The sequence below is a fragment of the Amblyomma maculatum genome, chromosome 3, assembly GCF_055883805.1.
Source record: "Amblyomma maculatum isolate TAMU_Amacu chromosome 3, ASM5588380v1, whole genome shotgun sequence".
Classification (NCBI taxonomy): Eukaryota; Metazoa; Arthropoda; class Arachnida; order Ixodida; family Ixodidae; genus Amblyomma; species Amblyomma maculatum.
Window position 1 is genome coordinate 40,009,827 of NC_139346.1, and position 26,001 is coordinate 40,035,827.

Below are 26,001 nucleotides of genomic sequence, written 5' to 3' on the forward strand. Positions count from 1 at the left end.
CTCCGGGGAATCTTGTAGGTCTAGGTCATAGAGGACACATCGCTGAGTATTTGGACCTGACGCAAAATACGTCTGGACAGGAAGATACTCCTCTGTCGTGATTGGAATCTGTGTTACTGTGGTCATTTTGCGTGCATCCTCAATGGTGGCTAAATGTACTGTGACAGTATTAGATGCCCTGTGGCTTACAAACCCCTGGTAACCTGTGGTACCAAGCGCTGCGTCTATTACTCTCTGCATTGTTCTGGTGGGTATCTTAGTGATATCAAACTGCACTGTAGGTCTGATATGCACTCTGAAGGATTTCTGCAAGGCTGGTGTTGGATAAGCGGATGCTAGCTTATCAGGGGCGGCCCTTACCTTCTTTGCCGGTGGTGTGTTGACTGGTGGCCCAGGTAGCTTGACCAGCCGGGGTGTCCGTTGAGAAGCGTTAGTGACGACTTCCTGTTGCACATCCATAGCCTGATGTGTATCGTTTAGCTCGGGTAGCGGCCCGAGCGTTGTCCTCGTATTCGAAGTAATGTCTACGTTGCTCTGTGGCCAAGTGCTAGCTCCAGGTAAAGGCTCGTTACCGCAGCCTGCCGTTGTGCTTGCAGAAGTCACAGCGACTACCGGAGGGTCCATTGGCGTCCCCATTCTTGCCATATTATCAGAGCTGCGGCTCCGCCGAGTCCCAGTAGGCCTAGCAGCATGGCCGCGTCGGCATTCTGCAGCGTCTACCCGGAGGGCTGTGTCCTTGATGCTCTTCTTGCCACGCACGGGTTGTTTGGCCTTTATGCTCTTCTTCAAGAGTTTGATTGCCGCTGTGTGGGCGCGGACTGCAGACGTAGTTCGAAATCTTACTGGACACGATGTAGCCACGGTGCTCAGCGACACGTCTTCTTCGTCGTCTGCCGAAGTCAAAACGTCATATGGCTGTAATCTCCCATGAGTAGTCTTCTCAAACCCCGGCCCGGAGGCCACCAGCGGCTGCGGAACAACTGACCATAGCGGCGGTCAGACATGTGACGCAGCAACGGGGTGCTAAGCATTCCTGGCTCCGCTGGACAGGACGCCATTGGAAACTGACCCTGGCAACGTTACCCGCTAGAACCCTAGCTAGTGCAGCTAGGTTAGCAGGGCTGCTAGAGGGTATAAAATGGGATGTCATAGGGCTTATTGAGGCTAGGACGCCGAACGAGGCGTATACTGTACTGAAGGATGGACAAGTACTGTGTTATCGAGATTTACCACAGAAACGAGAACTAGGAGTAGGTTTCTTGTCAATAAGTAAATAACGGGCAATATAGAATAATTATATAGTACTAGTGAGAGGGTGGCTGGCATCGCAATTAGGCCTAATAAGCGCTATAAACTGAAGGTTGTACAGGTCTATGCTCCTACATGTAGTTATGATGACCAGGCAGTTGAAAGCTTCTACGAAGATGTAGAATCGCCAATGCGAAAAGTAACAACGCAGTGTACTCGACTAATGGGCGACTTCAATGACAAGGTAGGGAAAAAGCAGGCAGGAGACGAGGCAGTAGGTGACTGGCATTGGTTCTAGGAATAGCAGGGGGGAGTTACTAGTTGAGTTTGCAGAGCGCAATAACTTAAGAATCATGAATACCTTCTTCAGCAAACGGAAGAACCGGAAATGGACATGGAAAAGTCCTAACGGGGAGACTAAAATGAAATTGACTTCATACTGTGTTCAACCCCTGCGCTTACGCAAGATGTAGAGGTAATCGAGAAAGTGCGATGCAGTGACCACAGAATGGTGAGGCCTAGAATTAGTCTTAATCTGAAGAAGGAACGCAGCAGATTAGTAAGAAAGAAATCCGTCAACAAATTAGCGGTGAGGGGAAGGGAAGGATTGTTCAGGATCTCGCTACAGAATAGATATTAGCTCTAACTGAAGATGGCGGCATTACCCTAGAAGAAATAAACAATAATTTCAGAGATATCATTACTGAGTGTGCTGTAGAAGTAGGCGGCCAGATTGTTAGGGAGGATACCGGTAAGCTGTCGGCTAAAGGTTGATTAAGAAACGCCAGAGTATGAAAGCTTCCAATAACAACAGACCAGATAGAATTGGCAGGGTTAGCAAAGCTAATCAATAAGCTCAAAGTGGCCGACATAAGGAAGTATAACATGAAGAAAATTGAGTATGCTGTAAAGAAGGGGGGAGCCCTTAAAGCGGTGAAGAAGAAATTGGGCATGGGCAAAAATCAGATGTATGCGCTAAGCGACAAGGCGGGCAACGTCATCACGAATATAGAAAGGATATTGAAAGTAGTTGAGGAGTTCTATACTGATCTTTACAGTAGCCAAAGTAGTCAGGACCGTAAGGAGATTGGCGGTAGGGAAAAACAGTCAAACGTTCTACCAGTCACGAAGGACAATGTTAAGAAAACAATAGAAACTATGAAAAGGGGAAAAGCAGCTGGAGAGGATAACTATAGATTTGTTGAAGGACGGAGGAGCTATCATGCTAGAAAAAAACTTGCCACGCAGTGCCTGGTGTGATCGACGGTACCGGAACCATGGAAGAAAGCAAAGATTGTCGTCATTCATACGAAAGGGGACGCTAAGGAACTTAAAAATTACAGACCAATCAGCTTACTGTCTGTTACGTATAAGGTATTTACTAATGTAATCGTTGATACAATCAGGACAACCTTAGACTACAATAAATCAAATGATTAAGCAGGGTTTCGGAAACGGTACTCTACTATCGATCATATCCATACGATCAACCAGGTGATAGAAAAACGCTCGGAATATAACCAGTTCTTATACATAGCATTCATTGATTACGAAAAAGCATTTGACACAGTAGAAAACTCGGCGGTGAAGCAGGTATTGCGAAATCAGGGGGTAGACGAGCCGTACGCGAAAGTGCTGGAAGTTATATATAGAGGGTATACAGCAACCATAGTTCTGCATAAGGAAAGTAAGAAAATTCCCATAAAGAACGGTGTTAGGTAAGGAGACACGATCTCCTCAGTACTATTCACAGCTTGCTTAGAGGAAGTATTCAGAGACTTGGAATGGGAGCAGTTAGGGATAAGGGGAGATGGAAAATACCTCAGTAATCTGCGATTTGCTGATGACATTACCTTGCTAAGTAGATCGGGGGATGAACTGCAAATAATGATTGATGGCCTAGACAGGAAAAGTAGAAAGATATGCTTGAAAATCAATATGCACAAGACTAAGGTTATGTTCAACAGCCTCGGGAAGGAACAGCAGTTTACGTTAGGTAGCGAAGCACTGGAAGTAGTAGGCGAATATGTCTACTTAGGACAAATAGTAACCGGAGATCCGGACGTTGAAAAGGAAATAACAAGAAGAATAAGATTGGGATGGAGCGCATTTAGCAAGCACTCGCAGATTATGACTAGCAGCTTACCGGTATCACTCAAGAGGAAAGTATACAACAGTTGCATTTTACCTGTACTCACCTATGGGGCTGAAACATGGAGGCTAACCAAGAGGGTTCTACTTAAGGTGAGGTCAACGCAGAGCGCTATGGAACGAAAAATGGTAGGGGTAACATTAAGAGATAGGAAGCGTGCAGAGTGGGTCAGAGAAATAACTCACGTTACTTACATTCTAGTGGAAATTAAGAAGTAATAGGCATGGGCAGGACATGGAGTGCGAAGAGAGGATAACCGATGGTCGCTTTGGGTAACAAACTGGATTCTAAGGGAAGGAAAGCGTAGCAGGGGGCGGCAGAAAGTTAGGTGGGCGGATGAGGTTAAGAAGTTCGCAGGGGTCGAGTGGATGCAGCTAGCACAGAACCGGGTTAATTGAAGAAATATGGAGAGGCCTTCGCCCTGTAGTGGGTATAGTCAGGCTGATGAGGATGATGATAAGATTGGAATAGAGTGTAATCAGTCAAGTATTCTAAGATTATGACTGGCAGCTCATCTGTATCGCTCAAAAAGAAAGTATACAACAGTTTTAGTCAGCTATGGGGCTGAATACTGGATGCTAACGAAAAGGGTTCTACTTCAGTTGAGGACAACGCAGAGGGCTATAGAACTAAAATGTTTTGTTGTAATGTTAACAGATGGGCAATGTGCAGAGCTGGTCAAAGAAATAACTTGAAATAATGATATTCTAGTGGAAATGAAGAAGAAAAAATGGTATGGGACGGGCATGTAGCGCGTAGAGAGGATAACCGATGGTCGCTTAGGGTAACAATTGGATTCGAAAGGAAGGAAAGCGTAGCATGGGTTGCCGGAAAGTTATGTGGGCGGATGCGGGTAAGAAGTTCGTAGGGGCAAGCGGATGCAGCTTGCGCAGAACCAGATTAATTGGAGGAGTATGCGAGAGGCCTTCGCCATGCAGTGAGTATAGTTTGGCTGATGATGATGACGACTTCTTCGATTGTTTGTGGGATTTAACGAGATCACGTGATATCGCAAAGTTGGCAGAAGCTACCAACTCTGAGTTCTCAATTTTAGGTGGGAATGTAAAATGAGAATTAGCCTACCAGTGCTCGTCGGTACTAACCCAGGAACGCTACTGCTAGGTCACGCTGGTCCGTTAGTACGGCAAGGTTTAAGCGGGGCTTTATATGTCGGGTGGTTGCCTAGGCTACCGCGTCATATCCTCACAGGCGAACATTAAATGTTCCCCATATATTTTTGTACGCGCTTTTTTGTGTTAGCAGAGCTTTGGCTGTTTTCGTGCCGTATTCGGTAGAGTGAAAGCATCACAGACAGTTACGATTTGGTAACTCTTTTGTAGTTCTGTATTTAACGTAGTTTGATATCACTAATGTATTTGTTAAGGATAGAAGAGCGTGCTTGTTGGTAGCTTACCCAAGAACAGCGCTGAAGCCACATGGGCGTGTTTTTCGTTTAGGGCCGGCTGTGTCTTCTCTGTTTAGTTCAGATTTATTTGATAATCGAGACTTTAAATACTTCTTCGATGTGAATATATCGAACAGGCGGGCTTGATGACCCGCCTATTTCACCTCGCCAGATAGTGCGCGCTGTGGCTGTACGCTCCGCGTGTGCTATATCGGACAATAACGGCCGATCGCCCACGACGGCCGTCAGTGTTTTGTACATCGTGCAAGTGCGTGCGTAGTGAACAGTTGCCTGGACGCAGAGCTATTGCGGAGGCCCGCCCGATGTACCGAGTGCTCAGTGATCTAAGACATTTGCGGGTGGGCCTCAAGTAAACTACTGTATACTGTACCATAGTGTATATATATTTTATTTTTACCTACTCTTTCCTTTCTCCCTATCGCTCACCTCTTTGATTTCCTCTACCTCGTCCTCGCTATCCCTTTATTTCCGCCGCCCCAGTTCAGGTGCTTCAGATATCAGATAGCAGATACCGGGCTGGCAAACATCTCTTCTTTCCTTTTGTATATACAATAAATAACCACTACCACCACCACCACCAAGGGTGCTCGACGCAACAGTTAAAACAGCAGGTGAGTGCTGTTTTAACTATATATAGCTTAAAGTTAAAAAAAAATAGAGGTCGTCTTCTTTGTGTGGTTTAATTGTGTAACAACACGGACGTTGTGTGCGTGATGAAGAGGAAAAGAAGCGTGGTATTAAGTGAAATTAGCGACACTGCAATGGAACTCAAATCGGCTCTGATGCCACACACAGTTCGTCGCCACAAGTTTTCAGTCCGGGAAAGATAACCGCTAGCGGAAAATACAAGGTGAATAAGTGTGGTGAATTTCGTTTGTTTAATATAAACAAGCCAAAATAATTAAATTTGTTTTCTGTTACAACTGGCTAGAACAGTAATATGGGCACAGCTCATTGTTACCAACTGCTATTTTTAGTCTGTGCCTGACCACAGTTAGCTATTTATTTTGGGTTTTATGGCCCAGAGCTATACAGGGCAGCCGAAGGCCATCAACTTTGACGGAGAACTCAGGTTGTTTTAAATTTTTCTGTATAGACATTGTGCATCGAACGTATGTTTCGTGGTCTCTCTGAGAATGGTTTGCTGTAATGAAAATTTGCAAAATTGCCATGCTCGGGTATATAATGCAGCAACAATTAATGCAGTTCGTGAATTTTACGTTGTAGAAGAAGAAACCGAATTTCAGCGACGGCATGTACCACTCGCAATGACGCAATCCTTTCAATGTGCAGTACGAAAACGGCCCCTCAGGCAACCCAGAAAGGCCCGTTTTGGCGGTGCCTATTTCTAACTACATCAACGAATAGAAATGTTCAAGAACAGGGCTTGCCTTCGACGTTAAAGGAGATCAGTTCGCAATAAAAGCCCCTGTTATGAACCAAAAAATTAAGAAGCGGGTTACTAGACGTAAGTTAGCTGTTCGTTTCCCAGCGTAGCTGCATCACTGTACGAATCACTTGCACATACAGCATTCAAGCGTCATTCACTGTTCTGAAACAGCATTCTGTAAAAGCTGAAAATACACCTTGTGCACGCATAACGTTGTAAAGGGCCATCAGAATTACGTCACTGCACATAGCCTTACTTAAGGTCACTTATTTCTGAAAATAGAGCCGGACCGCTGATTAAACTTTTAACAATAATCGACAGTGTGGATAAAGATTAGTGCCTAACTTACTTCGTTCGCAGTGTCTACATTTTTATTGAAGAAGAACACGTTGGAAGCCCACACAGATGGTGTGATGCTCCATGAAGGGGAGGGAGGGTTATATATTAGCCTTAGATTCTGTCTGCCCACCTGATTGGGCCCCATATCGGGGCCCAAGACTTTTAGCCTCGTGTAATATTTTTGTATGTACACCGTAATGACCGTAGTAGGAAGGTTCCGAATTGCGCGTACGAAAATTTCCCATACATTATTACATGCATTGCTTTGCTAGGGAAACCATCACGAGCTCTATAGGAAAGAATAATTGATGCGTGCTTTTACCATATAATTATTGCCGACTATGCATGGTCGTTTTTGAAACCGTTTCCGAGTGTGAGAACTGCACAGGAAAGGAACGTGAAGTGAGTTAAAGTGTAAGGTGGTCAAGCAATTAATAGGCCAAATTCTCATCGGTTGCTTCTACGAACACCAATGGCCTTTGGCTATCTGTTGTTCTTTTTGCTCTTTGCGCTCAAAGAACGCTGCCGCTACAATCTTTAACACAGGCTTGTTTCCTCCTATATCCCAGTAACTGGTATCACTTGAAGTCTGTACACGTACTTAAGTCTCAAAATGGTGTCAGTAACTTTAGATTTTACCGCGCTTTGAATTGTGCGGGAAAAAAGGATGGGGAAGAGAGCTTGTTTGAATTTCTCTCCGCGCGGATCTGTTAAATGTTATCGTTTGCAAAGAAGTGTTAATTACACCTCCTCAGGCGCCCCTGAGAGGTGCATCAGTGTATTTGTAGTGAAGAGAGTATACTGCCTTCAGCTAGCCACAGCTTTATAAAAGTGGATTTCTTACCGTGTGCGGAGGTTTGTAGCTCTTTTGAAAACAGACTTCGGCTACTCGCACAAACATTGCTTCGGCTTCTACGTTCGTCCGCTCAAAAGCACCAAGGAGAACCAGCAACATTTTGGCTGTCTTTCTCCTGAAAAAAAAAAAAAAAGAATGTCTCTCTTTTTGAAGGTGACACATATTTGACTGAGACTGAAGTGAACTAATTTCGTGCTCATTTATATGCGCGTGTGCCACATAAGCTGCAACTAAGGACAACGTTATTGGCGATGAAGGAGAATCGAACTGCGTTACTTCAATATTTAGCCCACAGCTAAGCTGCCAGGCACTTTTTCATTTCTGTGCATATGCGAAGAGAGGTCTGGGCCCGGTAAAGCTGCAGGCTACTTGTTTCAAGACTGGAAGAAACAACTGACGCTAATTTTATGCAGCTCAATGAAACATGACAGCGACATCACTGTATATAACACGAAGATTTTCTATAATCTGACGTGTTGTTGTTGCCGGGAAATTTTATAAGCGCGAATTCGTAGCTGCGCAGCATATGTATCTCCAAAATAACGAGTATCAAATACGTGTGCTTGTGTGTGTGTGTGTGTGTGTGTGTGTGTGTGTGTGTGTGTGTGTGTGTGTGTGTGTGTGTGTGTGTGTGTGTGTTTGAGGTGAACTTCTGAACAGCAACGCTTAACTATATTCGGCTGCATAGGGAGAGAGGGAGAGAGAAAAGCTTCCTTCGGCTTTGTAGCATTGGCTGCATTCCAAAAGACAGCTGTTGAGGAATATAGCTGACCGAAAGAAAATAATGCGAAGCAGAATGTTAATGCTTTTGGAGAATGGAGGACGGGGGTGGGGGGATGTTCGCGGGGCGTATAAAGAGGAAAGTATATATCATATGGCATAAGTTATTTTGCTCAAAGTATAAGGAAACATTAGAACGTCGACAGCTGTATTCGATCGTAATACATTCGAACATGATGAAAGATACTTCAACATCTGAGCTATCGAAGAGGGTTTTCAACAGTTTCTTTCTGTACTCCATTGCGAGAAGAGCAGCGTCCGTACGCGATATAGTTATAAAATATCAGCGGCATCAGATATATAAGGGGACGCCATGAAGCGGACGAATGATGCACACAGCATGCTGAACATCCATGATGCATCAAAAATTATCATCGACCTATATCACCGCCGCTCCAGACGACTGTCTGAAACCATTCAGTCGTGGACCTCCACGTGGTAGAAGGGTTCCCCGCTTTAGTGTCATAAACGACACTCGATTGATCGCAGAGTTCCGAGCGGAGTAATACGGTTTCTGGTTCCATATAGCATATATATGCTGGTGAAGGTGTAGGCTACCTCGCCACAATAATTCGATCCAACCACATAGCACCTCCTGCTTTACTTCCTCGACCAATGATTCGGTGATTACGGCTCCAAAATGACGTCTGAATCATCGAAGACTGCACCGAATGTGGAAACTCGCGCAATGTGTACAATGCAACCAGGAGAAACTGTAATGCATGTTGAAAACAACACTCGAAAACATTAGATCCGCTGGAGTGTAGCGTATTCGCATTTTTATTCGTAACCGGTCTTAATTAAGTGCCTATGACAAGGAATCCCGCGCGGCGTCTGCACAAAGCATTGCAGAACATTGCTACAAATTAGAGAAATGTCTCCTCCGCGCGAGGAGAGACCGTAGCCTTGCGCGCATCGGCGTCAACCCTGCCTCCTCCTCACACAGAGGCAACGCCCAGACGAAAAAAACTACAGAACTGCGTCAAAAATGCGACACAATATCCTGTAGTTCTGTCGTAACCATCAGACTTTTCTGTAGTTCTGTAGTTTTTCTGTAGTATATTTTTGTCTGTAGTTCTGTAGCACATTCCTGTTGTAACTATAGAAATTTCTGATGTTACTACAGATTTTTCTGTTGTCACAACAGGTTTCCCGCCAAAAACCGCTCAGAAATTCTGTCGTAACATCAGGATATTTTCTGTAGTTTTTTCCGACTGGGCGGTGACTCACCCGGCCAGAAGATGGGGGTCGTCTCGAGAACTTTCTACAGCGCTAACCAATGACGACGCGCTGCTCGGCGGGAGGCAGATAGGATGGTCAAAGAGCGAAAGTTGCGTGTATCTGCGCTCCGGCCTTGGCGCGTTATATCGGAGACGCCGCAAGCCCAGTTTACTGAGGTAGCTCCGTTAACGTCAGCCAGCCAGTGCTAAAGCCTGTGTTACTGCGAGTTAGCAAGCACTAATGCTCAGCTTTCAGAATAAACCCGCTGCAAGGCAAGCCCACTGATCTGCGACGAAGCGGCACTCGTCCACATGGCGGCCACATGGTGACTCTCAAGATGTCGGTCTGCGACAGTGTCCGGTGAACGAATTGGTGTTTGTTTGTTCGACGCTCGTGTATTGTTCAGTGTAATAAAGCTTCTGTATTTATTGAAAGCCTCTTTAGCAGCATGATTTGTATTGCCTTTCTGTGAACCTCTTGTCTGTGCATTTTAGGCGTTAGTGTGAATTCCTCTTTATCGACTTTTGCTGTGTATAAAGTGTTTTGTTCGTTAATTCTGACTCCGACCCTTACTCTGACTCGAACTGGCGAAAGCTGGACACCAAACGGCCCCTTCCTTTCTGGCACTACAGATCGCAGAATTCCGATTGAGCTTGCCACGAGAGTTGAGGGCATCTCCATTGAGACCTGAGAAGCTGCCCCATTCACTCTAAGGATGTCTGGGAGTGTGCGCACCATTAGTGGCGCATCGTAATAACATTTGATTATAATGGGTGACAATTATTATGGCATCCGTGCCAGGACGGTTGGTGCACGCCAGCTCAGGGAACGGAGAACGAATTGCAAGGGTCTATGAAAAGGTCGTAAACAAAGTAGCAGCAGAGCGAGTTAGAGGAGGTGCCGTGCGGAAGTGATTAGGCGAGGTTCGCTAAGCAGGTTTAAGGCTACACCTCAAATTTCAGACGTTTGGGATCAAAAAGCTGATTGAGGCTGGTACCCATCATTGGTTGTCTGGAGCCAAAGTACAAAAATGGGTTAGCCAGAAAGAAAAAAAGGTTAAAGAAGAGCGCGAGAGGGCTGGAAAGGAAGGCGAGGAAGAAAAAGACAGATTGGCAACGCGATTGCTTGTTCTGAAACTTGAGCTCCAACGTTCAGGGAACAGCAATAGTTCAGGTGAAGTGCATAGCCCCGGTGAATGATATAGCGGCATGGGAATAGACGCAAGAAATTTGCTTCCGAAATAAAATGAGGGAAGAGAAATCTCGATGCGTTCCTCATGCGCTTCGAACGGATCACCATAAGCACAAATTGCACAAACAATGAATATGCTACCAGCTTGAGCACACGCCTCAGTAGCGAAGCACTAAGCGTGTTTGGAAGGTTTTCTCCTGAGGATGCAAGATGAAAGCTCCCTTAAAAGATTTCAATTTACTATTGACGGGTTCCGTGAGGGGTTCAGGACTTGAAAGCCCATCGTTGGTGCAACCGCAACACAGTATGTGGCGCGCCTGTCTCTACTTTAACCGCTGGACGTAAATGTCAAAAATAGAACTCGAGTACAGCACATTTCACGAGATACTGACTAAAGAACGATTCCTGAGCAGCTGTCACCCTGGTCTCTCGATTTATTTAAAAGAAAGGAAAGCTAACATCTTGGACGAAATGGTGAATATTGCAGACCAGTATTTGGAAGCCAGGGAGGTGGTTATTTGAGCAAGAATGTAATTTATGAAAACCCTCAAATGTCCGAATTCAGGCAGGCACAAATCTGCTTAAAGTCAACCCCAAAGTGCTGCCTCTGCAGTCAAGTAGGCCGCTATGCACCTAACCGCAGCAAACTCACAGCTAACAATCCATCTGTGTGCTGGAAGTGCGGACGAAAGGACCGCAAAGTGCAGTCGTGTGTCAACGCCGAAAAGGAAACTCCCCAGGCGGCATGCGTGTAAGTTCCGTCTTTGTCGGAATGGTGCCTAGTAGAAGAGGATGCTGATGGCTTTGTTGAGCTCATGAACGGCAATGATGTCCGTGTGGTGCACAGCCTTGAGGAAAAGGACGCCGATAAGGACGCCTATCTGAAGTGCAAGGAAGTCTGTGTGGTAAACGCCGTAGTACATGCGCAGCTTGGATATGTGATTAGTCGGATGCCGGTTTCGAATAGGAAGCGAGGATACCAGCTTCCGTGCATCGGTACACATGTAGCAGTGCTCTTATACTGAAACGAAGCTTGGCTTAAAATTGCGATCTGACCGGTGAGAAAAGCCCTGTGAGGTTCATTGACGGTTCAGTTCAGCTGCTACCAGAGGCGAGATTTGATGTGCAGATGCCTTATTACAGTGGAACACTGACAGCCGTCTGCAGGGAACGCTCTATCTATGATCTGGTCTTGGGCAACATCAAGGTGACAAAATATCCCGAGGACCCAAATCAATATTTTACTTCTGCACGTTGCAGTGAGCTGAAAAGAAAAGGGGAATGTGAGGAAGGCAAAGCCCTGAGAAGCCGAAGGAAAATCTACGAAAATGTTATAATGAAACGCAAGCACCGTAGGAGGAAGCGCACAGGAAAGAGATGGCACCCGAAAAGGAGTCAGGATTGCCTAGGAAGAATTTGGCGCACAAAGTTTTCTGCTGCTCGTGGGCGCACCGTTGGGAATATTTGGCCTTCGAACAAAGGAATACCATTACTAGGAAAGCGTACCACTGCTCTGGTTCTTTTTGTGAGTGTGTGCGTTGACTCAGGTGCGTTTTATCCATCGGCGCTGCTGGTTGTAGGCGCATCTCTTGGCGCATATTGGTTATATGGTTTGGAGTGACTCCCAGTCGTGCCTAAAGGGTTGTGCAGTAGCGCGAATAGGAACAAGGATGAACCCCGGATGATAGAGTCTAGAACTAAGACAGAATTCATAACCGTCAGAAGTGTTTCATGCACTCACGGAGTAAACACGTGGGAAACGCCAACCAACGGAGGTGTGAATTACGTTTTGGACTGGAACCTACCAATGGTGAATTGTAAAAACGTGGTATACTATGTAGTGTACGCTGCGCATTTGCGCGTGTAGTGAGTCAGAGTGCAGTGACTTGTACTTGCTACATTTCTTAGTTGAGTTTGTGCGACTCTCGTCATGAGAATGCGTCATGGTGTTGCCGGTTAGTGGCATACTTTAAATGGATCTGGCGTTCAAGTGTCATGTTTATGGGCGGCATGTCACCGTGTTGTGTGGTTGAAATTGTTATTAGAGTTCGGGATGCTCAAGCTAAACATGTTGTATGTGCGTTATGTGTTCATTTGCTTCGTGAAGTTTGTGAGCGTATATATGTGCGCGCGATATTCGTGTGTTTGAGAATATTGTGATACAATATTTTTTAAGGGAGGGGTATTGTCAAGAACTCGGCGCACGTTTTTATTATGTCAGCGCGGCGCGAAAAAAGCCCACAGGCGTCTGCGTAGAACATCTAGCACCATTGCAGAAACGTTTCTCCCCGCGAGAGACCATAGCTTTGCGCGCTTCGGCGTCAACCCCGCCTCGTCCTCATTTGACGGCGACGGTGACTCACCTGGTCGGAAAATGCGGGTCGTCTCAAGAAGTTTCTACAAGACTTAACCAATGACGACGCGTGGCTCGGCGGCAGGAAGAGAGGACGGTTAAAGAGCGAAAGTTGCCTGTATGTGCGCGCTGGCCTTGACACTTGGTAACAGACAGACGAGGCGTGCCCTATTTATTGGGGTCACGCAGCTTATGCCAGCCAGCAGGGGCTAAAGCCAGTGTTACTGCGAGTTAGCAAGTACTATTGCTCGGCTCCCCTGATAAACCCGCGACTAGGCAAATGCACTGATCTGCGAGGGAGCAGTGCTCGCGTCTACATGGCGGCCACATCGTGAATCTCCAGATGTCGGGCTGCTACAGTGTCCGGTGAATAAATTGGTGTTTGTTTGACACTCTCATGCTTTGCTCAGTGATGCAAAGCCTCTGTGTTTATTGAAAGCCTCTTTAGTTGCATGCTTCGTATTGCCTTTCTGTGAATCTCTTGCCTGTGTATTGACATAAAATCAGTTTCAGCTGGAGTTCTACACGCAAGTGTACTGAGACGGCTACTTTTATCATTTACTTAAATGACATCGTTCTCATAGACCCGCGACTAACTTTCGTAATGTATATTGACGACACGAGCCTATTCTTTACCTCTAGCAGCACAGTCGAGTTGTCCGAAGAAGCAAACAGATCTTTAAAAACCTCGTCGATGAGAAATTCGTGAACTATGAGCATAAACAAAAGAAAAGCCGTTCTTTTCATACCAAGAAATACATTAGTGTGCGATACTAACCTTTTACTTAAAATTGAATAAGCGCATTTAGAAATTGTCAATGTTGTAAAAAGTGTCGGAGTATATTTTGAAAAACATTTACCTTGGCTATTATCTTTATATTTCTTTTTTGGTAAACAGTGTCTCGTTCATTATCTCCTCGAGTGAAATGATTTTGTTAAGTTGTTGCCAATGAATAAACTATGTACCAATACTTGAACCCTTGTACAGAGGCGCAGGCACGAGATCACGCTCCAATGCGAACTTTTTGTCTGCGCCCCTAACATCCGGAAAACGTAAATGGGGATTTGAATTTGAATTAAAATAGTATATAATTGGCCAGTATGACACTGACCGCCGTTTACAAAGTAATAGGCTACATTTCTCTCAGACACAATTCTCTCTTTGTTGCTTCATGCCAATGGGGCCGATGGATGGATGGATAAATGGACGGACGGATGGATGAATGGACGGATGAATGGATTGAAGAGTGTCCCATTTGAAAACAGGGTGGTGGAAGTTTTTACCATGTACGGCTTTTTTCTTATATATATTGTCACGAAGACAGGGATTCATGGGAATCGACAATAGGGGCAGCGACGCACAGTCAAGACAGGGGTTCACGGGAAACGGTAACACAGAGACACAGGCTCAAGAGTCCACAGTCCTATACTGCGTTTCATACATCAAGTGCAACACTGCCAAAGTTATAGCTCTTGTTTGAGCTCTCCGCATCCGCGATGAAAAATAGTGCCTGCTCTTGACGAGAGGAAATAATAGTTATTTTGTTTGCAAGCTTAATACATCTTACATTTGCCATCAACTTCATAAAGAGCACATTTTTTAGGGAGAAAGGATCGGATTCGGTGAATTTGTATGTTTTGTTATGTCGTTTTCGTTCGTGGCGTTTTTTCGCTGCCCCACAACCTTGCCGCCTGTGCTACTAGATGGCGCCGGCTGTGCCCTCCTCGCTGCGCATCTCTTTGTGAGAAAATGGTTCTTCGGTGCGCATTCTTTATACAAAATCCGCACTACGAAGATGTCTAGGCATGCGAAGCATGTTATTGCAAACGTGTATGCTTGGAATAGAGCCCGTTTCCGCAGGAACCACTCGGCCACAAAACGAGCGCGCAGTGATGCGCCTCCTTTTTTTTTTTCTTGCGGACTACTTGCGTAGCTTTCGGTGCGTTGTACCTGATGTATGAAACGTAGTATAGCTACCCGAAGCGCGCGAGAGTCTACAACTTCTTCGTCTTTCAAGCGCTACCTCAAACCATCAGGTGGCAATAGTAATATTTTTATAGATTGGTCGACTATATTTGTTTATTTCAGTTACCTAATTTTATTTCTACATTTCTACCTTTATGCCACATGATTGTTTTTATCGGCAACGAATCTTCCAATCGCTTTTTCCTAACTTTCACTGCAGATTCATTCACAAGATTACTGATATTTCTAAACCCTTTGTGAGCACGCACAGAAAGCGCCCTCGTTTCCCCGTTTACCACAAACTAAACCCTATAGTAAGAGTGACTGTCCGATGGCGCTGCTTAATAAAAGCAAAACGTGATGCAATAGTTAGAAGTCCCTAAGCAAGTTTTGCGTTTGACCATGAGTTTCAATAACGACCAGAGTATACATATGCTCAACTCATTGTCCATGCACGTAAGCGTCTGTGTTTTACTTACTGTAGGCAATGCGCCGCCGTCACCACATGGCGGTCCGATATAAGTGCACCGGAGCATATGTGCTTAGAGAACACTTCGTTAGTGAAGACACCAGCGTGCCATGGCCAGCTTCCCGGAACGGCCTCTTTCCCGCCAAAAATGCGGTCATCCTCGTCCAAATCAGGTGCAATGGGTGTCTTGCCGCAGTTCGTGCCATCTGTACCTGCGTGGGTTAGGTGAACACAAAGTTCTGTTGAAGACGAGCAGCGCAGCAATTGATTCCGACCACCTAGCTGCGTTGGCAGGAGCTGTGGGTCAAGTAGTTCTTCAAAGTGCTTTTTATGTGCAGCTTAGGCACAAGTTTACAAAGACTTCCCTTGCTAACTTTCATTTGTATGAACAGCTTGGTTTCTCTATGAAACGGGGTGCTCCAGAGAAAGTGCCAAGTATTACTGGAAAACATGCACTCATACACTCACCACCAGCGACCAAGAATCTTCGATCTTCTTTACGTGGTCGCTCTGATTGGCTAAGCTGTGTCGTGAGGTCACAACCGTATGGCGTCACGCGGGTAATCAAACTCAGTCCAGTATAAGCCTCCTGCGCTCCAACTTGGATCGCTAGAAGTGGCGCCACTTGTTAAGCACGGCCCAGGTTTCCAGCGCTCTTAAAGCGTCCCGAGCTACGCGCATCCCGTTAGCCAGCATTTTTTCAATTGGGTTAATCGGAAACGGGATTTGATAAAGGTTGTGCAGATTAGTGTTGGGCGTACGGTTGCAGCAATGCTATAGAATGCTGATGGGTAAGCCGAGAAAATCAACCGGAATTAAGCTTATTTCAGAGACGAGGCGAAATGCACGCTCCTGGGTAGAAAGCGCGTTAGAAGGAACTCTTTTTTGAAGCAAAATCTTTATTATGCCATGTAAAGCCAAGTTCGGCGTGCGGGCAGGAGCCGCTACTGCGCATGCGCCGTAACCATGCGCCGTTCCACAGGTGTTCCGCGGCTGCGCTCGGTAAGAAGAGGAGGAAGAGAGAAGCAGGCACTTCAGCTGATGCACGAAGCGTCGCAGAGAGCTGTCCGAATGGAGAAGGAAAGCGTCTGCCTAATCGCATGCTCCCGACATAAAAGTGGGTTCTGCCTAGAATACCGGTGACATTTGATGCGTTCAACGAAACGCTCGTTATGTTCGATGCAACGCTAGGCTGCCCGCAGACAAAGCTTTGCTCCACATTCGGTTCAGCAGCGTTGGACCCTTCTAATGTTTTGTTTGGCTTCGACGTCCTCTGAGCCGCCCGCGCACGTGACAAACACATGCACCACGGGTGTGCCGCTAAATAAAGCGAAAGCGACACGCTTTTCCGTCTGTAGAAAGCGCATTTTTAGGACGTTGCTTTGAGCTCAGATCTTCGTCCACGCGCGAGCATTTCTTCTCGTGGTTTTATGTTTTTTGCTGTAATTTGGCATCCTAACAATAAGACACTTTGAGTTTAGGGAGGTAAACAAATGTTAAACTATCGATAATGACGATCGCCGAGTTCACCTCGGCATCGACGGTTAATGGAAGGACGCTTAAAAAAAACGTCTTCCGCGGGGCGGCTAGAGCATAGGCTTTATCTGGATATGTGCCTTGAGGCAGAGGCACGCTTCTTTGGCGTGGCTGCTCTGCGGTTGTTTTCATTTTTCGCTCGCTGGGTCGAAACGATCCTGTCGTGTTTGATACCTGTGATGGCATAGAGCCCGTAAAAAATGCAGGCAGGGCTTAGCAAGGCCCTTAGCCTGTGCATTTTTTTGTGGATTTCAGACCAGATAATGTTGAGGCGCATTTAAAAATAATTTCTTGGCGCACGGTCGCAAATTGTGCGAGCCCAAACAAGACAATGAAGTGCACAAAATAGCTTACAGTGCACCGGGGTCAACAGACATTTCAGGGAAATGTGCTGCCCCGATGGAACCATGTCGTGCACGACGTAGAGTTGATATGTTTTATTGTCTTTCGAATCTTTCATCCACCGCATAGGTAATACGGTTTTGTTACGTGTAGTTGTCCGCAAAACCCGCGAATAATGACGGATGCAAACTGCACCTGCTAGGTGAGAGGGTGCAAAAACGCAACAGAACTGACGGCATTTGCTAAAGACCACACGCACGAGTCTTGCATTACCTTCCGTGTGCGTGGCGCAGGAATTCATGTCGGCGGCTCCTGCTACACATGAAGTCTAGCACGTCGCACACATAATTCCCAGTGCAAAGGTTGTTCGCGCGCAAGATGCAACATATTTTAAATGATCCTCAACCTTTTTAATTCGGCGAAACCGCCAAATAACCCGCTCTGTTCGTTCCGCACCACTATACCGCGAAGCATCCACAGCAGCCGGTAATCAGCGCGGGCAGATAGTAGCCACTGGAAAGTTCGCGAACTGGTCTGGTGGTGAAGCTAACTGTTCAAAATCTTTGGCCTCACCGTACCAGTGCACGACTCCCATAACAACTTAAAATTCGATTTTTAGCAGAGAGAATGATGGCGTTTATGGTTAACATGACTTTTTGCAGCGCTTTCACAATAAAAAAAGAAAGAAAATATTGGAGCTGATTAGAACCGGTCAGGTTCAAGACCGGGTAAAGCGCTTCAGTAGCTGAGAGTCTTAACTACGACAGGTCTTAACTTCGTTATAACGAGGTTAACGTATGATTAAACCTCTGCCATTGGTCCCATATGGTGCCACAAGTTAAACCTATGACCTCCGCTTTCAAGCGTGCCGTTTCATCGGAGTTAATCGCAGAGGTCACAGCTAAACCTCCACCATTTTACACGGCGGCTACCAGATGGCGGTACATGTACAGATGACACTGCGGCGCGTCAGGCTAATGAATAGCCATTACACAGAGGTAGAATAAGCAGGACGGAAAAACATCCATTGTAATAAAATCAGCGCGAGCAGGAAGACACAAGACAAGATATAAGGAAGCTACAGGACAAGTGCTGACTCACAACTATGCCTCAGCGTTTACTCCAAGGCCCAGACAAAAAAAAAAGGATGAAAACAAAGCTTTAGCGTGAAACATCTTCTCACAAATGCTGCGCTGATTAGTTTTACACGAACAAAGGAACTGGACAAACGCTGAGGTTAAGCGCAACTGACCTTAACCTTAACGCTTAACCTCAGCGTTTGTCCAGTTCCTTTGCTCGTTAAGGTCAGTTGCGCTTAACCTCAGCGTTTGTCCAGTTCCTTCGTTAGTTTAAAACTAATCAGCGCAGCATTTGTGAGAAGATGTTCCGACTAGCTCAATCTCAAGACCTGTGTGAAACATCCCTGGGTTCATCCGCTGGTCGAAGCAGGTTTTATTTCAAGGGACATTAAGTGAGTCAGCAAGGCTTCTCTTTTTCTTTCAAGCAAAGAGATTTCTTTTTTGAGTTACTTTTTGTATAGCAGATGAACCCAGGGGCGTTTCACGCAAAAGCTTCGTGTTCGTCACATTTGTTTTTGTCTGGGCCTTGGAGTAAAAGCTGAGGCCGAGTTTTGAGTCAGCGCTTGTCCTGTAGCTTCCTTATATCTTGTGCTGCGTCTTCCTGTTCACGCTGTTTTTATTGGCAATGGATGTTTACCAACTCGCCCAACAAAGTATCGTAGTAAGAAGAAAAAAAAACCCCGTACTTTCGGACTATATTCAGGTATCTATTTGAGCTTCACTTCAGCTAAATTCATTACAGTTCGTTAGTGTTAGCCTAATAGATCGCCATGCTAGCTAACAAACATACTCCTCAGGTGAGCATCTTGGACAGTCGCAGATAGCCGTAGTTTACGAACGGTTTAAAAAGTCTAAAAGAAAAAAAAAGTGCCCTATTTTAGCGCAAGAAAAAAAGAAACATCAGTAGAGTTAGTTGTTGGGCTAGTTGGTATTCTAGATTTAAGGACACAGTTTTCAGCGCAAAGGCAAGCGGCCAAAGGAAAGAAGAAGAAGGAAGACTTGAGGGACGAACACAGCGCTGTGTTCGTCCCTATAGTTTTCTTTCTTCTTTCCTTTGTCCTTAAAAAAAAAAACACTTGCCGCTTTACTGCAGGATGAGCAGTGTGTGTTTTTAATATCTTGTTATCCATTATATTTCACCTAGACACAAAATATCATGCACAAGGTCAAGTATAAACCACAGCACTGCTTGTTCTTTAAATTTTCTCGATCGCTTGGAAGAACCAGTATGTTTACCGACTCATTTTTCTACACTTTCCCGGACGAGTAGAAGGGCCTTTCTCACGTCATTGCTGTCTCCGCCTAACCGTAGACTTTTTCGACAACAGCGGATTCTCATACGCAAGCCTAGTAGCCAGTGTCTGCGTGTAATCCTACCCCTTATATAATACCTTAAAATGGGCCTATAATCAAGCAAAAGCGAAACGTCATAAGAGCACTATCAGCTAAGCGCATACTGTAAGATAATAAGGTGGGGACACCGTAGCTTACCGTAGCTAGCACAGGACCTGGTTAATTGGAGTAACATGGGAGAGGCCTTTGTCCAGCAGTAGGTATAATCCGGCTGCTGCCGCTGATGATGGGATGATGATCACTATAGCTTCGGGCATTACGCGATTAAATCCTTGAGTGTCTTTTGGTGCCATGAGACGACTGTTCCCCAGGCCGCCCCTATGTGAAAGCGGCAAGGCACTAACTTCCGCCTGGCGTTTTCTTTTTTTTTTTTTTGTATTTTAGCCCCGTCACCTGTCACCGAACTTTTAATACGTCATTGCGCACCTGAATATTGTAAAAGAAAACGAAAAATACGTTTACCGCAACCATATTGCGCATTTGCCTTGGCCATGCGCCGACACACGAGTGCAGCGCGGTACCGACTGGCTTTTATGACAATGGGATGATTTATGCATCTTTTTTATCCTGCCGATAAGGTCCCCAATTTCAGATTATGGCTAAACCTACAAACAGAGATCCGCATGAAGGTCTCTACGGCATCATTCCTGGCCGCTGTCGCACAAAGCAAACAATGTACTTCGCGTGTTCGGCTCGACCTACTTATCTTACACCTTGCTGCAACTGTTAAGAGTTTCAACGCTTTTGGCGGTGGCTATTGCATACAGGACTGATGCACAGTTCATTGTCTATCTTTATTAACCTAGTTTCGTTTTCTTGTTTTAATTGATGACCTCGTTCCCTAACGTGGCCTCTACTGCTGCATACAATGCCATCAGCTCAGAGGCATGCCACTGTACCCGAGACTTCGCTCTCCAGCAAAGGCAGACGACAAAAGCCGTAATGGACGCTTTAAGCCAGACTGCGGTGCAGAAGCAGTGTCGGTCTCTAGCTATACATCACATAATATGCGGCATTTGTGTGCGATCTGGGGTAGTTTACTAGGAGCGGAAGTCGTACACGGGAATCTTTTTCCGCAAATCATATTTCGACAATCTGGCACATATTACTCCTGCTGCCCTAATAAAAATGAGCCATGGACAAACCTTAAAATTGTCTTGTAATGTAGTGTTAGTGAAACGAGAGTAATTTACCACGAAGGTACGCAGGCCTCTTTCTTCTTTTATTGACGTCGTTTCTTTTTTTCTTTTTCGGCATTAACTATTTACCGTGACCTTTTGAAAAGCTGTTGTAAAAAATAAATACCATAGACGGTAAATATTCTGACAACATTGCGTATTCAAAGCAGAAAACGTGTATCTTAGTCACACATAATATCATTTTATTCGTTTATGCTTTTATTTTAAAAGCGCTACTTTTCATCGCTCAGCTCTTGTTTTTATGAACTTGCTGTATCAAATGCCAACGTTTACTGCTTAGAGACCAAAATATTTTATTTCGGCGTTCGAAAATTCATTTAGGACATGGTACTTACATCGCCTTGTTGAATGGTTAAGTTCATTCATTGACATAATGAAAGAGTGGTTATGTATTTACGGCCTTAACATGGTAGATTTTTTCTTCTGACAAAAGCGAATACTGTTAATAATATTGTGGGGAAATGGGAAGTGAGCAGAAAAGTGTATCTGTATTGGCTCAAATAATAGAGCAATTGGGATTGCAAGCATTGAGGAATACACTGAAATTGTTTTATTTCCTTTCTTTTTGCTGGCGCTACTGGAAATAATTTGTCTGGGCATCATTTCACACTGTTAGTTAATATTTCGCGCCCATCATAGTTCCATAGTAGCTTCGTTAAGGTTATTAGCTTCGCAATATTGCGCTTCCTGTTGTGAATCCTTCACCATACGCCTCCTGAGATACTTTATCTTTGCGCATCATATATTGCATGAGAAATATTTGCCTTCTGGCTATTTTCTTCTTTTCTATTAGTTTATACTGAGTGCGCTGTGTTGTGAGCATGCTATTTTCTGCCGGGTCTTAATGCACGCTATTATTCGCCATGATGTAGCAGCGTGAAGACGATGCGTTAAGACAAAGGCCAAATCGCACAGCACTAATATCCTCCCTATCTATGACAACTAACCTTTTTCGTATTAATACAGGGAGGATCCCGTTCAATTTCAGGTTTTCGAGCCTTCATGACTTAATCTTTTATGTAAAATCACATGCTTGTAGGAATCCGTGAAGGGGGAGTCAATTTCGTTTAGGAATTTATTATCCGTCTCTATCCAATCAGGCGTAGTCATACCAATACAAAGGAAATATTTATAGCCATGTGACGATGCTTGGATGAATGATAAAGAGTTATTGTTTTTTTTTTTTGTCAAAGCTACTTAATCTTGGAAGATTCCTTGAAGCAGAACACCAAACACAATTTATATTTATTGTGCTGAATAACTGTGAATAATGTGAGTCTAAAGTGTTTGTGCGAAAGTTGTAAACTTTTCTGGGCTGCCATAAAGTTGCGCATGGTTACATATTGAATGACAGCTCACATATAATAACAATTATGTAAATTAATCACTTTATTTCGTCACCCAGTAGCGGATATACCTATATTTAAAGTTCGCTTTTGCATCAAATATGACTAGAATCAGGAGGGTAACCACAGATGTAAAAGGGCGATGGATGAAACAGTCGTCTAGATTCTCGCGCCCTTATTGCTCTTCCTCACAAAACTTGAAAAGTACATTCATATTCGCTTTCATTTTCCGTATGGTCTGTGGCGGGAAATGTTCTGGACCAAAGGAGCTGCCTACCAACTGCTGCAGTTTGCCTACAACGCCGAATTTAATGCCACTTTCTTTCATTTTTTTTTCTGGGCTTCATCGTTCTTGGCATCCAGCAACTCGAAAACCAACATTCTGTTTATTTCTTTGCGGCATCCGAGATATATGTCCGCTTGTCAGGTTCTTAAATTCAGATTGGTTATTTTAAATTTAAAGGCACCAAAACCATGCGTACACACACGAGAAAAAAAAAAAAAAAAACAGGACAGAGCACCTCCTTTCTCTTGTGTGCGTATGTGTGATTTTGGCGCCTTTACATTTAAAAATAGACCAGCTACCAACTAGCCCAACAAGAAGTTCTCTTAATCTAAATAGTTACATTTGGCATTTCTGCATCGCAGTGTCATATAAGTTCTTTCCAGCCTATTGATTCTTAGTTTGCAGCTTTGGCAGCACATATGTTAATAGAGATGTGCAAATAACTGCTGCATTTAACTGCGCTGCGTTTAGTTAGTTTCGAGTAGACTTCATATATAGTGGCAGGAGAAAAAAATTTATTTCTAGCCAGAAATAAGCTAAAAAGAACGAAACACCGGTGATGTTTGAGTGGATTCTTGCGTTGCCTCTTTGTTACCGAACGAAAATCGAGCGTGGAGATAAAACACGCGTAGGCAATCAGCCTATGGTTCGAGCCTGTGTACAGCCTGCTCATTTGCCCTGTTTTGTTTTTTTCCGCGACTAATGAGGTTTCTAGCTGACATAAAACAGTTTCCTGCTGCTAACGTAAATCACGCCTAACTCGATTTTGTGGGCCCTAGAGGCAATCGTTTTTGGCCAATTGGTGGTGATATGGGTGGTGGAAAACAATAGGATATTGAAAACAATGGGTGATGATATGTGGAAAGTTCTCCGCTACACCCGCGAGATCTGTTGACACCGCCACACTAACTTATATTGTTACCGCTTTGTATACTTCGGATATAGCAATGAACAGCCTTGGCACCATTAGTTTTTTTCCTGTTTCAAATAAAATTCATATAACAACGTTGTGATTGTATATTTTCGGCTGAAATAATTGAATTTGCTCACTGAGCGCCAAAAGTAATGTAATATAAGAAACAAAGCCTCGCCTCGTCTCTGCCAATCAAACGACACCAAGACGCCCTAAGAATGATAGAACAAAGAAAGTCCCTGCGGGACTTCATTTGTGCTAAACATTTTCACTCGGCTTCTTGCCGCACTTGAGCCAAGCCTTGCAGCGAAATGCGAAGATTGTCGTGAAAGAGCTAGCTGATTAGGCGTTATGCGTGTTAGTAAGTGAAATGTGTAAGTCACATGCTCTTAAAATTTTCTATTTTCTCATGGTTTCTTTGTTCTTCGACATAACCTTATTATAACTATTCTCGGTTATATCTGTCATATTTTTATTCCATTTAAACATTTTTATAATTGAACTTGTCCGTATATACAAACATTTGATAGCTTAGAGTGCCCGTCAATGCGCCACGGTTTACAGGCCAAGCAGGTTAGAAAGCAGCAATCTTCGCAGATGGGAAAGTTCTTGACGGAGGCGTCTGATGGAGGCATGCTGTACGTTCTCGACCGTTACATTTTGTACTGGTCATTCCGGAATTAACCACTGAAGAAAAATGCCTGACTTGCTGAAATTCACGCTAAATTGAGCGGAAAACGTTCATTTTGTCTTATGGTACAATTATTACTCTTTTTGCCCTTCTAAGATTTGCAGTTACGGTTGGTTTTGTTATGCTTGCACGGTTTAGCAACGCAAAGCAGTACCTGCTACGAGAGACGTCGTTGTGAAGCGCTGCAAAGATGTTGACCAGCTTCCGTGGTTTATCGTGCATTGATATGGCTAACCACAAAGACGCCTGGTGTTTGATTTACATCCAAGCACGTTCGGCGTCACACGGACCGAACCTGTCATAGTGATAAGCAGTCCATGGCGAGAGGAGCAGAGACATTCACGAAACTAACTAAAACGCCAAGGCTTGCTTACAACACGCGCGTAGAAAAAGTCGATTGAGCCACACGGAAGGACTAGGAGAAGTAATTGGCTGGTACATATAAAACTTCTCCCCGTCTCAGATATCGGATATATTAGCCTAATCTCCGGCGTACCCATCCTATGAAAGGTATTATCACAGTATATTTCGTTTGTTTTCTTTTTTGTAGCCACGTATCATAAATCTCGTGTCTTGAAGTAATCTCCTGAGGTTTCAAGGAAAAAAAAAAGGGAAGAAGCGAAATATTCAAACGTCATTGGCAAATGCGAATATGTTTATTCGTGTCATCGCTTTGAATACAGAAGGTCGCTAACCTCTTTGTAATTTTAGACTATTTCTAAAAGTGTACTTCGTTCCTCCTTTTTTGTTTGAAGCCAACTTTGAGCCATCACATTCACGAGTTTTAAAAGCTTAAAGTAATGGGTGCCCGTATTCTCCGCATTCCGCCTTTCTAAATCAGATGTGGTACGTGCAGTAACGGCTAATTTTCTTTATATTCTACATCCATATTTATATAAAAACAATTCCGCTTTACTGTTAGAGAGGTCATCTTATGCCTTTATATTTTCGTCCGCTAATCCTCTCACTGGCGAGGCCATCGAAAAAGCGCTGATGTAGTGCAGCCTGGAGACTATCGGCTCGTTCAGGCATCCAAATCTGTAGCCCTCTCTTGGTAGGATTGATTATATTATTCTGCTAGCCTTATATTAGAGACAAGTGTTTTATTCTCGTAAATATGCGTTCTCCACCAATATTGTGCAGTCCACTGCAGACGCAAGATGTTCATGTCTCGATTACACGTATCCTTTTGAATTGTTATACCCTTATGCCCAGCAGGTTCTTTATGTGTCAACCACGGGCATCATGTGTCAATGCTTTATGTGTTCCTAAGTCGATATCGCATGTCTAATGGTTTTTCTTTTTACCTGTGCCGTTTTTAGAAACGAAATTATTTCTCGGCCAGAGCGAGCCTATACATACTGTTCTCAGCGTTGACATGGTTCATGCGCTATGTCACTGGTAACAAGCGAAACTAAATTTTTGATCTTGGTGCAACCCACACAATCTTCATTTTTTTTTTGAAAGTGTAAGTTTATAAAGAGCTGCAGACTTCATGGCAAATGGAAAAAAATCTGAAGCCCTGAAATGATTTGTTGCAGAAATTTTGAGGTACGCGATGTACAGATAATTTTGCCAAGCGACTAGCACGCTACGTTCACAAGTGGAGAAAAAGAATAAGACAACGAAAATAGTAGAACCACTTACGGACATCAAATGCTAGAGAAACCGTCTTCAGCAGAAAAACCAGTAGCCATAGTCGTTTCATGATGACAATCGCGAGACACTGAGCACAGTACAGAGTTTCCGAAGTAAGGAATGGGAAGCTCTACAAATGGTTTTATGGCCAACGTATGACCTCTGCTATCTGGCGATAAGATGAAGCACAGGGCGCGTTCACGTCATCGCATTGCCGCACCTAGGCA

The 26,001-nt window shown here is 44.5% G+C and overlaps 1 protein-coding gene across 1 annotated transcript in view; it reads right to left on the reverse strand.

Annotated features, from left to right (window-relative positions):
• The window catches only part of LOC146194618 (chymotrypsinogen A-like), a 52,565-nt gene extending 26,645 nt beyond the window's left edge, over positions 1-25,920 (reverse strand). The window contains exons 1-3 of the mRNA XM_084597470.1: positions 25,784-25,920; positions 15,402-15,603; positions 7,400-7,526 (exon numbers count right to left, since the gene is read on the reverse strand). Coding sequence (XP_084453596.1) covers positions 7,400-7,526; positions 15,402-15,603; positions 25,784-25,844 — 390 coding nt within the window. The 5' untranslated portion in view covers positions 25,845-25,920. The remainder of the gene's footprint in view (positions 1-7,399; positions 7,527-15,401; positions 15,604-25,783) is intronic.
• Between the last annotated feature and the right edge of the window lie 81 nt (positions 25,921-26,001).